This window comes from Haliaeetus leucocephalus, unplaced genomic scaffold, assembly GCF_000737465.1.
Source record: "Haliaeetus leucocephalus isolate CR32 unplaced genomic scaffold, Haliaeetus_leucocephalus-4.0 Scaffold2, whole genome shotgun sequence".
Taxonomy (NCBI): Eukaryota; Metazoa; Chordata; class Aves; order Accipitriformes; family Accipitridae; genus Haliaeetus; species Haliaeetus leucocephalus.
In genome coordinates this window covers 5,553,913-5,566,873 of record NW_010972438.1, presented here as the reverse complement: position 1 = coordinate 5,566,873, position 12,961 = coordinate 5,553,913, and the positions used below count along the sequence as shown (strand labels likewise).

General features: G+C 42.9%; 1 protein-coding gene across 4 annotated transcripts in view; it reads right to left on the bottom strand.

Annotated features, from left to right (window-relative positions):
* Positions 1-12,961, bottom strand: part of FOXP1 (forkhead box P1) — a 342,200-nt gene that overhangs the window by 72,590 nt on the left and 256,649 nt on the right. For all 4 annotated transcript variants that reach the window (XM_010570618.1, XM_010570610.1, XM_010570626.1 and 1 more), the window contains 2 exons: positions 2,430-2,567; positions 1,263-1,352 (listed from right to left, as the gene is read on the bottom strand). In XM_010570618.1, coding sequence (XP_010568920.1) covers positions 1,263-1,352; positions 2,430-2,567 — 228 coding nt within the window. The remainder of the gene's footprint in view (positions 1-1,262; positions 1,353-2,429; positions 2,568-12,961) is intronic.

Here is a 12,961-nt window from a genome sequence, read left to right as displayed (position 1 = left end):
GCGCATTGAACTGCCACTGATGAGTAAGCCCTACTGAATTAGAAAAACAGCCAGCAAAACAAAGCTGAGAGCATTCTGCACAGTGATATCTCACAATTACATGCCTTCCCTCCCTGTGCCATTTCCATTTTAATTACTGTTAGTCCTTTAGATTTACATTTTAGACACTTTTTAATCTGTTCCCTTTTTATTATAGTGGCGCCCGTAAGCGCGCTATGGTTAAGGTTGTGTCAGCGTTTCCATTATAAACCCCCCTATTTTCAGGGGTTTATAACTCAGCTGGAAAAATTCGCTCTGGGTTGAAACTTGGCACAGGTGGCACAATTTGCCAAATTTTCAAGAGGGGGTGTGTGTGTGTCTGTGTGCAGAAATCAGTGCGTGCTTCGAGCGGCACCACTCGTGAAGTGACACACAAGTGCTGCCGCTATGGCAGGACATCACGCAGCGCCTCGTGCCAAGAGGCAGCTTTCTAGGATCTACCTAAACCAGCACTGATGTCAGATTAAACGTCAAAGTCTCAAACTCCTCGTGACTAGAGAGGTGAACTCGGCACCTTAAAAAGAAACGTAACTGCAGCAGAATTAAATTTAAGCACACCAACATCAACAAAGTTTAGGACGTGACAGGTATTTTGCAAGGGAAGTGTATTTAAAGGGCAGGCAGAAGCTACCCTGGCCTGTCCCGTTCCTGCCACGGACCGCGGTGGCATCGGAGCGGGGTCTCCCGCGGCCACGGCGCAAACGGGCAGCGTTCCCACGCTCCCTCTACCTCTCAGACCTCGCTCCTCCGCGTCACCACCCATGCTGCTCCAGCGCGGTCCCTCCTGCTAAGCCCATGCTGCGAGGAATGCGCAACCAGAACCTCTCCGGTTGGAAACGGCAAGCCCAAACTCAACGTCTCTTGGCGTTTTGCCCTGTTTAGAGAGGACAGGGCCGTATCTGGGCCTGCTGCCTTGCCCCCTCCCCTTTCCAACATAACTAACTTCCAAAAGCGCTCTCCCAAGATACAAGTCTAGATGCTTGCTCCAGTACTCATACTGAACATCAAGGCATGGTCCCCTGCTATAAAATATGTGGCAGCAAGCAAATGGAAAGCACAGGAAAATACAGGCGAAAACAGGACAATAACTCTAAATCTGAAAGCTGAGACCCGATAGAGTCAGTTCAGTTGTGCAATCATTTATAAGATGAATGACAGTTTAATAGCCACTAGACAGTCCCCGGGGATCTGTGGTTTGAAAGTAAAATGGGTATTGTCTGTACCTCTTTAGGCTGTTTTCCAGCATGTTGTTGCTGTAAAAGTTGAAGCTGCAACTGTTCCTGTTGTTTCTTATAAAACTCTTGAAGCTGCTGCTACAAAGAAAAGGAAAGATGGTAAGTAACAAAGTGGAGAGCCAATTCAGTGTCCCTTTTGGTGTAACACACAAACTGTGATTTGAAAAATAGCATCCTTTTATCTGTAATGGTCTGACCTTTAGTTTGAAACTCAACAATAAATTCAGTGCACACTGACTATTCTTGGCATTATCGTTTGAAAAGTAATCTCCAAAATGAACTGATGAAAAACATACCATTTTCTACACAAACTAATTAAAATAAGGCAAGGAATGACCTTTGATTGTAACAACAAAGCCAAAATGCCCTTGCTGAGAGAGCCTGGCGAATCTCTGTTGTGAAACACACATGCTTTCTAAATGATAGGGTTTGACTGTATTAAGTGTTGTTCAATACATGCATAGACATCCTGGGAAATACTCTCCTCCTCCCCGCTCCCCAGATGTGCTCCGCTCAGGCAGCGCTCCGGCATGGGCAGGAGGGAGCGTGGCAGCCAGGAGGGAGCACGTAAGGTCGGGCTGGGGTGGATGCTGATGCCCGCCCGGGATTCGCAAGCCCCCGCTGTATGCCGTACCTTTCAGCGGTACGGCTGAAAAAGGACCACGGGCTGTGAGAAACACTGACACACCGCACAGCATACGTTGGCTGAAATCAAAGAGATTAAGGCTTGCGAACCTCTTCACTTTTATTGCCAGCGTTGCCATAGTCCTTGACGGTTCCAGATGGACACAATAAGGTCTAAAATGGGAAGAGTCACCCCACTACCTTGTTTATTCCCATTAGTCAGGGCACGCCATGTTTTCTGGGGGACGCGGGCAAAAGCAACAGGGACATCTGCCGAAGTCCTGACACTTAAATATGCATCTGTATTATTTAGCTGATCTTGGATACGCTCCTAGCACTACTCCCTGGATTTGTTTCCAGTAGCTATTTCTAGAATTAAAAACAAAAGAGCAGTCAGTTCATCTCGGAGCACAGGCGCTCCGAGGTTCGGACCCGAGATGCGGGCAGCTTCTTTCCCCGGGAACATTTTGGGAGGCGAAGCCCTCCGCTATCTATAGGGGCCACCTGAGCAGCTGTTAAGGAAACAATTACCTGTTGAAGCATGAGTGCCTGCTGCTGTTGGAGCAGGACTTGGAGTTGCTGGGGAGTTAGCACTTGTTGCTGGAGGATCTGCTGCATTTGCTGGGGAGTGATCACTTGAGGTGTCATCATAGCCACCGACACTGGAACCTGAAGGGCGAGAGAAGAGCAAAGAGGGGGTCAGAGCGCATCGCCACGGCTCCGACGTGCCGCCCGCCATCCCCGCGCCTGGCGTCGAGGGCGCTGAAGGCGAGAGAGTCCTCACGGCCCACCGCGGCAGGCACAGAGGTACCGACCACGTTTTCCCGGCGGCTAAATTCCCCTTTTGCGAAACGCTCTTGCGATGGGAATTCTTTAAAGCAAGCAGTATGGTAAACCCTGTTAAGATTTACTTATTTTTACAAGAAAATGTCAACTGGGTCCTTTCCCTCCCAGAAAGCCCTTGCCTTCTGTAGAGAAATCCAACAGCCGAGTATCCCGCGCTGATGGGATCTAGACCCTATTACGACAGGTTTTTAAGAAAATTGAAGGAAGGCTCAGTGATGTGAATAACAGCACTAGACTCCTATGCAATTTTAACAGAAAGGCCCTACCACGATGTCTTTACCATTCCATATTCACCCAGCATACAGATGTCTTCAATTCTTTCGTATTATGTGAGATACCATTAAAAGCCGCTTTCCATGACATTTCAGTGACAAACAGCTACAGTGATGAACTTGATAGCATTTCATATTTGCAACTGTTAACACGTTTCTGCACGGGCATCTTTGCAAGGAACCTGTACACTGTATCTGAAAGGATGATGTCTTGTTCAGATAAAACACTGACATTAAAATGACAGGCTGTCTTGGCCAAGGTTACACAAATTGTATTCAAGCGGATACCTAATGACAATGCTATGAATTCTGCAAGCTTTCTAGAATGTAATTTAGCTATTCAAAATAATCACTGCACTTGTGTTTAATTTGCAGACTACATGAGAACCATTTTGTCAGTCCTAGTAATGCAAGAAGACTATTTCCCTAGAAACCCACCCCTCTATCCTCCACCCCAAAAAAGGAAAAGAAAAGGAGGAAAAAAAACCACAATAGAGGAAAAGACAAAACCCATATGAGTTTTAACAGTAATATTTGAGCACCTTACTTTTCTATAGTTTCAAATCAAATACATGACAGCACAAAACTAAAAGCAGTAAAGGATATACTTTGCTAAAAAGGATCTCCTGTCATCTCATGTATTACAATAAAAGGTAATAATATGTTTAGCACTTTTTCTGTGCACCACTTTTTAAAAAAAATCAGCAGACAATAGCTGATCAGAAGATAAAGGATTTTAAAAAAAAAAATCTTCCAGTGTAGCAGTAAGCAAGAGAGAAATGCAGTATTAATTTTATGTAACATAATGTCTTAATATGCAGTTTATCTTGACTTTTTCACATGATTTGTCCTGTCATTTGCATAGCAAGCTCTCATTCCTAATTTCACAGTCATTATGCACTGATGTCCTGATTTCTCAGCATCACTAATTTTGATGAACTAAAAATGGTTCCTGAAGGTCAGACGCATGTACACCGCACATCTCCCCGTGTTGTTGTGTACATGTTGTGTGCCAGGGCCAGGCGCTGCCTTGAAAACATTCGTCTGAGCAAAGTCTCGCAAAGGCTCGCACGCCTCCGACATCCCACCAACGCCGACACGGCGAGGTCCCGCGCGCATTCCCCGTGGCGCGGCGTGTTCCCACCTATCGAACGTGGTCCAGGCCGGCGTGGACGCTGGCGAACGGACATTTAATTACGGGTCAAACGCCAGTCTCGCCAAAGCCAGCGGCCGCTCTGCCGTGGCCGGCGTCGCTTGCCCGCGCCTACGGGAAAGCCCGCGGCCGGCCGCCGTGCCACGGCGCGGCCTCACCACGCGGGACCAGCTCCGAGGACACCGAGTCACCAGGATGGGTAATCCCATTAATTCAGAATATCTTAATCCGTAGTCCTTCAAAAACTTTTCTGGGAGTAGAAAATTATTTAATTAAATACTGCCGTCACTATCTTCGCCCCGAAGCGTGACTCACCTTCATTATTCTCATCCCCAGAGAAGTTTACTTTACCCTCGGGTTTGTACTACCTTTCATTGAAGTTGGACAGGGCGAGCAGAAGAGGAAGCATGTTTAAGTATGTTTTCTGTGCCCTTCTTGGAAGATAGACAACACAAATACTCTTCAGTCAGATTTATGACGACAAGCAGGGATACGGACAGGAATAGGGTGGGGTGCTGTAAACCCTACACATCGGTGATTAATATGAAGGGCCGCATTCTGCCGTCAGCTATGCAGAGACAACTCCCATTCACTTCCATGGCTTTTTTGCATGTTTATCTTGGGATAAATCTCAGGATTTGGCCCTACCTTTGAAAACTGGCCACGTACCTTCCGGTGAAGAATCTCCCAGCTGCACACTCTTTGCTAGAACAGAAGCTCTTAACCAGCAAGGAAAAAAAGAATTATATATATATATATGGCATGCCTAGGAGTACAAGTTTGCATTGATCCGTTCGACTTCATTTTACCATCTGAAACCACATTTTCACACCACATCTGTGCCCCTAAAGAAGGTCCTGCCTTCCATTTATAAACACGGCTAACAGCCACATTTAGTCAAAGTTTGCGCTTCAGCTTATCACGAAAGCACCTCATGGAAACCTTTTACAAACAAATTCAAATAAAGCAGAAACTACCGTGTTAAAAACGACACGCGCGCCCCAGACAGGCGTGGGCGCATGTACGGTTTGAGGACTTGAAATAGTTAAGAATGATGGCCTATATATCCACTCTCTTAACTCCCAACGTCCAACTTTTTCATGTAGCTAGTCCCTGGTAATACTAGGAATCAAAGGGCATGCAGCACCAGCAATAGGCTATTATAGCCCACACTTTATTACCCATTACTACCGAGGTCATTAGCGGTAAGAGTGATTGTACCGGTCTTAACCTATTGATCATTGTAACTACTATCATTTAATCCCGTGTTGAATGTCTGGAAAGCTGCTAAAGGCACACAAGAGAGAGTGCTTTAGCGATGAGAAATATAGCCAAAGCTTGGAAATTACACTTTGATTCATAAAATCTAGCCAGTGGTTTAAATCAATAGTATTTAAAACAGTCATGTAAGTTCTTAACTACAGCTCTCTAATATTTATGGGTCCCTTTTTGAGTGTATTCAGTCAAAACTAAACTTTATTTTAGACACTGTGCAATATACTTTACATTACGTTAGATAAAAAATATTTATTTCTGATATTTTGTCCGATAGTAAATGAAACCTAAACTGAAGGCTATAAATTAATCTTAGATTTCTATCTCTCAGATGTCAACTTAAATGTGTTGCCAAAAAAAATTACAAACCAACTTTAAAAATGGCTTAACTGTTTAAGTACATGAAAATGAGCGTGTTTTATGAGTTAACAATGAATCACAGAAGGCAGTTTATGAAGAACTAAAATAATTCTGTCTTACTGCCTTCAGGGAGTTGAAGTTCAAATTAAACTACTGGCAGATATACTTAAAGAATGTTAAGTTAGCGTGCAGAGCATCTTTTTTTAAGTTGTTTATTCCTGTTTTCCACATGAAACACGACTGTTGTTATTGATATGATTAATGAACCACTTTTGGTATTGTTGACTGATAACAATAGGGTGTGGTAGATACCCAGCTGCATGTAAGCCTGGCAGTGAAGGTAAAAATACAGCTGCAATTTGGCTTTCGGAGCTGTACTAGTATAGACCTGCTGACATGCTAATACCATCAACGGCAAAAAATGTCTTTAATACTCACAATTGTTTTCAGACACTATTTCTCCCAAGGTTTTGCCCGCTGTTCTTCTGCATCCCCCAAAGCCCTCCCGGCCCCCGCGGTCCCCTCCGCTACCCCCAGTTTCAAGCTCTGCAAACACGCCGTGTTTTGGTCAGACTGACCAAGGGAAAAGTTGCACAAACTTGGGCCAAGTTCACCTTTCACTTCACAACCCAGTTACAGCAGGGATGCATTTGTCACTCCTCCATACAACCCAGACAAGGGTCACGGGGATGAAAATGATTTAGTCCTATTTAATCATCTCCATTCCCCCATTTTCAGTGATATTAATATAATTAAATACTAGCTAAATAATTTCAAGTAGTTTAATCTTGTATGAAGTGAAAAAAAAAAAAAAAAAGAATGCCATTTTCACACAACGTGCTTTCAGTGTTGGATACGGTTGTGGTCCTGTTAACTGTTAGCAGGCATGCATGGAAGATGGGGAGGATTTCCTTAATTCATAAAGAATAACTCTGCCAGAAAATCCTCTTCTCCTGCGATGTATGTTCAAACTTGATTTCAGTAAGACCTCATACCAAGCACCCTGGATTTCCAAACAGCAATCCTTCGGTTAAAGATTTTGTGATAAAAGTTAAACGGAGCAAAACATAGCTCAACACAGAAAGAGCAAGTCGCTGAGGAACAGTTAAAAATACCAGGCTACAAATAAAAATAGATACGGCTAGGCAAAACCAAACAATTAACTTGAGCTGTCTTATTAGAAAGCTATTATGTGCAATATATTTGAAATGTAAAAAAAAAATCTCAGCCGAAACAACGCAAAACAGCTTTGCTCATGCCACAGGAGAAGATAAACCACTGATACACCGGCAAACAGAGAAGCACGATGCCACAAGCCAGAGCAGAGCCCAGCAAAATAAGAAGTGCTGAAGGCAGGACCTGCTTCCATCCTGAGACTAAAACATTTCCAGCATAGCATTTCATCCTCCAAAATAACAACAAAAAAATGCCGCCGTTAGAATTATTCAGGCAGAAACTGCAATGCTGTTTCATTATGCAAAATGGAATCTCTTCTAGACTTAGTTATTTTGCCACAATACAGTACAACACATTAAGACAGGTAATGTTTATTATATTAATGTAAAATCAGCTAAGTAGTCTGTCATTAGCATAACTGTTCTCTCCGTAACAATACAACTCCCTATTAAAAGAGATGGGGGGGGGGGGAACCCTCTTTAAAATTAAATTAGCATTTTATTATTATAATTTTGTTTATTATATTTTATCAGGAGGGAAGATCTCCCTTTGACCCATGGAAGACAGTACGATGGGCTATGCTGACATTCCCCGGCATGGCAGGATGTCTGCTGTCTTCAGTATTCTCTTCTAGCTAAGGAAAAACGGGAATATTTTTGTATTTGTTTACAGAATGAAACATCTGATCTTATCTACCACTTCTCATGCATACCAGGTTTCTCACTAAGTGCCAGGATAATTGTTTCTGCTATAATAAATACCCATTTAATTTGCATAAAAATATAAAGTTTACATAAATTAAATCCTTTCTACATCTAACATTTGTCAAATAGAGACTAAACCTGAACACACACAACCAAATACTCATTTAATAAGCTGAGTGAGATTTCAACCTCGAGATTATCATCATCATTTTTCACATTTTAAAAAGTTACCATTTTTGTTTCCCGTTCCAGCATGCAAGGAAAAATTATAACCTGCTGTACATGGTTCTGAACAGTAGCGATATTTTATAATGGCTCAGTTAAAAAAAAAAAAAAAAAAAAAACCATTTTTTTTTTCCAGAGTTTAGGAGAGGAAATGTTAGATCAACGTATTCTGCCAAAAAAGCCTCAAATAAACCAAAAGCAATCCTGCTTAGAAACATCCAAAATACCCCTAAAGCCCTTGAAAACCCCTTGAAACCCTCTCTCTCCCAAACACCCTTAATATACTGAGAATGATCATCATGTCAGACTCCTTACATTTGTGTATTAATTCATACATACATTAAGGAGAGCTTAATTAAATAATAAAAGAGCGTGATTGAACCGGCAACATTTAATATGCCTAGAATTTCATGTGAGCAAAAGGGAAGTGTTACACAGAGGGGCTTTTTTTTCCCCCCCCCCCCCCCGTAGATTTTTAAGAACTGCAACTCCCAACAGAGATTTCTAGGGAAGGATGAGCCCTCTCTCCACTCCCTGAGTATTTTCTCCTGCAAGAGTCGAACCGGTAGCTGCGTGCTCTTCAAACTTGGGGCATTTGAGAAGACACACACTGTCCTGACCAGCTGAAAAAAATTAAATGAGCTCTTGAAAAATATTCACCTGGTTAAATCATGCTGTTTATTTCCCATACAAAACAGAGCTCTGCTTAAACACTCGGTTGGGCTTTGCCACTCTGGTTGCCAGCGTAGCCTTTATAACAGTTGTAAACTTTATTTGCTTAAAATGTGCAGTTATTCACACCTACGGCAGACACCTACAGCTGAACATCACAGCTAAGCACAACGGTGCAAATTAGATTCTAATGAGAAAACATCAGTTGCTTCTTTGACAATCTTGCCATTCACTGATTTACTTCTAATGAAGACACACTCCAACCAGCAAGCACGCCGTGTTAAAGGTCAAAGCACGTTCAAAAAAATGCCTCACAAAATCAAGGCAAATGGGAAACCCGTGAAGAAACCTTCTCATAAAGTGGCGTGGCAATTAGAGTAATTGTGCAAAGAGCCGTCTTCGGTAAAAAGTAAAAGAAATTAAGCTGCCACTACTGTAACAGGTTAGATGAAAATCAAAATTTAATGTATTCTCCCTTGTGTCATCTTGTTTTGTCAAGACATCAAATAGAATTGGAAAGTACAAAATAACAAGCCCTTGAGAAATCACAGAAGCCGACCTTTTTGATGTTGTTGGTTTACCTTGTTCTCAGTTATTTGAACAATGATGTTTCAGATTTAAGGGCAAGATAAAGCTTAAAAATTAAAACCCGTTGTCAGTTTGGGGAGGAGGGGGTGTTGTCCCTCCCAAATAACAGAGCATCTTACCTAATCAATGAAGGCAAATCTGTCCGAAACTAGTGCACAGAGCAACTAGCAATTCCACTTATTTGTTCAATATTCAGTCTGGGTTTTCCAACATTCGCTCAACTTCAGTACAAACTACAGATCCTCCTGCCAGCAGAGGACTGTGCTGGAATGGTTAAAAAGGAAAAGGGGAAAGAAAAAAAAAAAAAAAAAAGGCTGGGGAAGAGATATTTGCCAGTGCTGCTTCTCTCCCCAATCTCTACACAGCCACTTTAGATCTGCAGATGAGTGCATGATGTATTTTTTTCCCTTTCCTTGTAACTGGAAAATGAAGCTGAGCAAGTAAGCACCTTATAAAAACAAAACAGTACAGGACATTTTAACTGAACTACAGCAAAGTAGTTTCCAGTAATGCAGTTCTGCTTTCAATAAAACAAACAAACTGCTTAAAACCAGCCAAGCCTTTCACCAAACAATAACAAATTTAGCTTATAGTGTCAGGACTTTCCCACAATCTAGTTTTGCAGGTGTTGGTAAAACTACCCCTGCTACCGCTTTTCCCTAGAAAAGAGGGGGGAAAACAACACCAGTAAGTTATCTTGCTACCAGGAAACATTTTCACAAAGTAAATCCAAGCACGTTGTCCTTCCAGCTTAGGTTTGTCTACAGCAGCTCAAAAGCAACTAAGAAACACAGAGCAAGAAAGCACAAGAGCCTTGCAACTCCTTAAACTTTTGAATGCAAAGATCCTTCTCCCCTTACCTTTCCTTCAGCTGCCCAGGGAACGCAATCACAAACACAGAAAGCAAAGCATTTTACACTGAAACAGTAGTTTGTTTAGCTTCAGTATTTTAAAACCAACATGATTCTCAAGCAACATCAGTGCTCGAGCACTGCCAGGTTGAAATGCTGCATAAGAAATTGCTCTGACTGCCCTCCATCACTTTCAATGGCTAAAAATCCCCTTTAACCTTCTCCACACAACTGTTGCAACCCTTTTCTTCCTTGCACACAACTAAAATCAGCTCGACTTGCGCAGACGTCAAAGCCCACCGTCCATTAGTGCAATAATCCATCTGTGACCCATTACAACCCAGGGGCGATACGTTACGACTCCACAGTGGTGTCCAATAACTACTTACGCCCCAGAATAAATTTCAGCGTGGGGCCGAGAGTTACACTTCTTAAATGTGCAGAGGGCTCATCCAGCTGTAGAACAACGTGAGGCACCCGCACCTTCCTATGAGCAGCGAGATCCCCAGAAAGCCAGCGCTGGGATTTCATTTCTTCGCTGTCAATCCCATTATATTTACGACTTCTCTTTAGTTCAGCTAAGTGACTGGTCAGAGCACGTCTCAGAGCATTTATTTTCTTAAAGCAAAAATAACACTGCTTGAAAAAGGGAGGGCACAATGGTACAGCACAGTAAAGTGTATGTTAAACAAGACCAAAAAAAAAAAACCCCAACTGTAGCAAACAAAAAAAAATTTCAAAGCAGCCCTTCCTATCATAAGCTTTCTGATGATTTATGGTTTACCAACTCAGCAAGGTTACGCAACACTGCATGCCTTTAGATGCATTATTTGAGTCAGTTGAGATTTAATTAAGATCACAGCCTCCAAAATCCCTGTCAAATGAAAATTCACAGAAGACAATACACTATATATCCTCATGCAGATAGTCTCCATTCCATGCTCTGGAATAACATAAGTTAATCCTCGTTTCTATGGTGGCAGACAAAAGTTCACTAATTTTGTTTTCTTTTGACACTTGTGTTGTTTTCTGTTTTATGTCATGAGATCATTCCCTTTTGAGAAGGGGAGGGGAGCTGATATAGGGGGAGAGGAGGGAGAGCAATATGTCTGAATATGGCAGCAGATGTATTTTGACATTCTCACAGCTCTGCCGTGATGTCATCAAGTTTTCATATAATTAACCCCTGCCAGTTAAGAGCATCGTTTCATGACATCTGCCCATTGGGAAGAGGAGGAAGGAGTCGGGGACAAAACACGGGAAAGTGCCTCAATCTTGCTCTCAAGCTAAAACCAAAATCAAACAAAATTAAATTAAGGCTACAAAATAGCACTTCCATCTTCGGTATCACCCGCTGGCTTTTCCCAATTCATTATCTGCCCCAGCTGCCTCCTCACCTCGGCGGTGCTCTGAAACCACACGCCACGCACGCCCAGCTCATCGCCAACGCCTTCTCCTCCCGATGGTCCCGGTGTAGGGGAACTCCTTCGCTCCACAGTCCAATCCCTCTATATGCTAAACACGAGCACGTTAAATAAAACGGTATTTCTTACAGGGGAAATTGCTAGAACTTTACCTCGTTCCAGTCTATTTCGATTTGCATTATCTTAATATCTGCTTGCTTATCTCATGGTTTAGAAATGACAGGTGCTAGCGGTCTTTTGTTTGACAGGCCACTACACAAATAACTGTCTTGCCTGAAAGGGCTAATGCACTACTAATGAACAATAAATCAACTTTGATTATAAAGTGTCAGACCAATCAGTTTGCAGTTCAGCTCTATCACAGTCTAGGCCAAGGCAGCTACTCTGTTTAGGCAGGACTTGGGTTTCATCTCTGCAGCCTTATCAATGAAATTTTTTGGAAGTAGTCACAGGAGATCACTGAAAGCCCCCTGACAGCTGATTTTCCACCGGCTCCGAGAAGAGGAGAGTGCCTGCTTTTAGAGACTTCCTAGGCTGCTACTGCAATAAATACACAATCAACAAAAGCCAATTCTTAACCAGTCAGAAGCACGCTCCGATGACACTTTCACATACAAACGCGTATTTTAGCCGTGACTTTTAAAAGAGCTAAAAGCAAACAGAATTGCTTTTTAACTTGATGCAAAGATGCGCAAGATGCCTGAAAGCTCTGCACAGTAAACATACTTAGGAGGGGCCCGATCCAGCAAATACTCATTTAGCAGGCAGAGCGCTTACTGCTTCGGGGGGGGGGAAGCGAGGCAGAGAGCCTCCTCCCCTATCACAGCTATTGCACATGCACAAGTTGTTCCAGGATCGGGCCCGGCAGCACCAGGCATGGAAATTAGCTTTGCTCCAAATGAACAAGATTTTAACATTTCAGTTTATTTATAAGAAAGGCAAACTACCCTGCGTAAGTCGCTTTTTATTAGAAATAAACTTTTATCGATTTATTGTAGTCAGCAATTCAACGCTCGCTGCTAGAATAAATCCAACCATTTCGTTTTCATAAACAGATCTTAGTCACCCCGAATGATTCACATTTCCTGCCACCAAACTTGTTTTTATTTAAAAATATAAAATGGTAGCGCTTCGAACGCCGGCACATGCACCGAGACAACTGCGTCGTGTTACCGAGTGACTTTTCCCTACCACCAGGACGAGGACAAGTGGCACCCCTCAGTGTTTCGTAGAACAAGCTGGCTTTGAAGGAGTTAATTCCAAAGAGGAAGAGTGTATATGCACTTTGCTCTAAACTTACCACCCACTTCCTAAGGGTTCCCTCCTCCCCCCCCCCCAACCCTCCAAAACCCAGCTCATTTGCACTGAAATACTGGCTCGCAGGGTTGACACTTAACTCGGCTACATTCAGATCCCGTTACATTTATTTCACCGGGGTTCGTAGCACCAGTCAACGCCAAAACCAAACCTCGCTCACTTCATCCCCCCCCCCCCCCCCACCCCCCCCCCAACCTGCC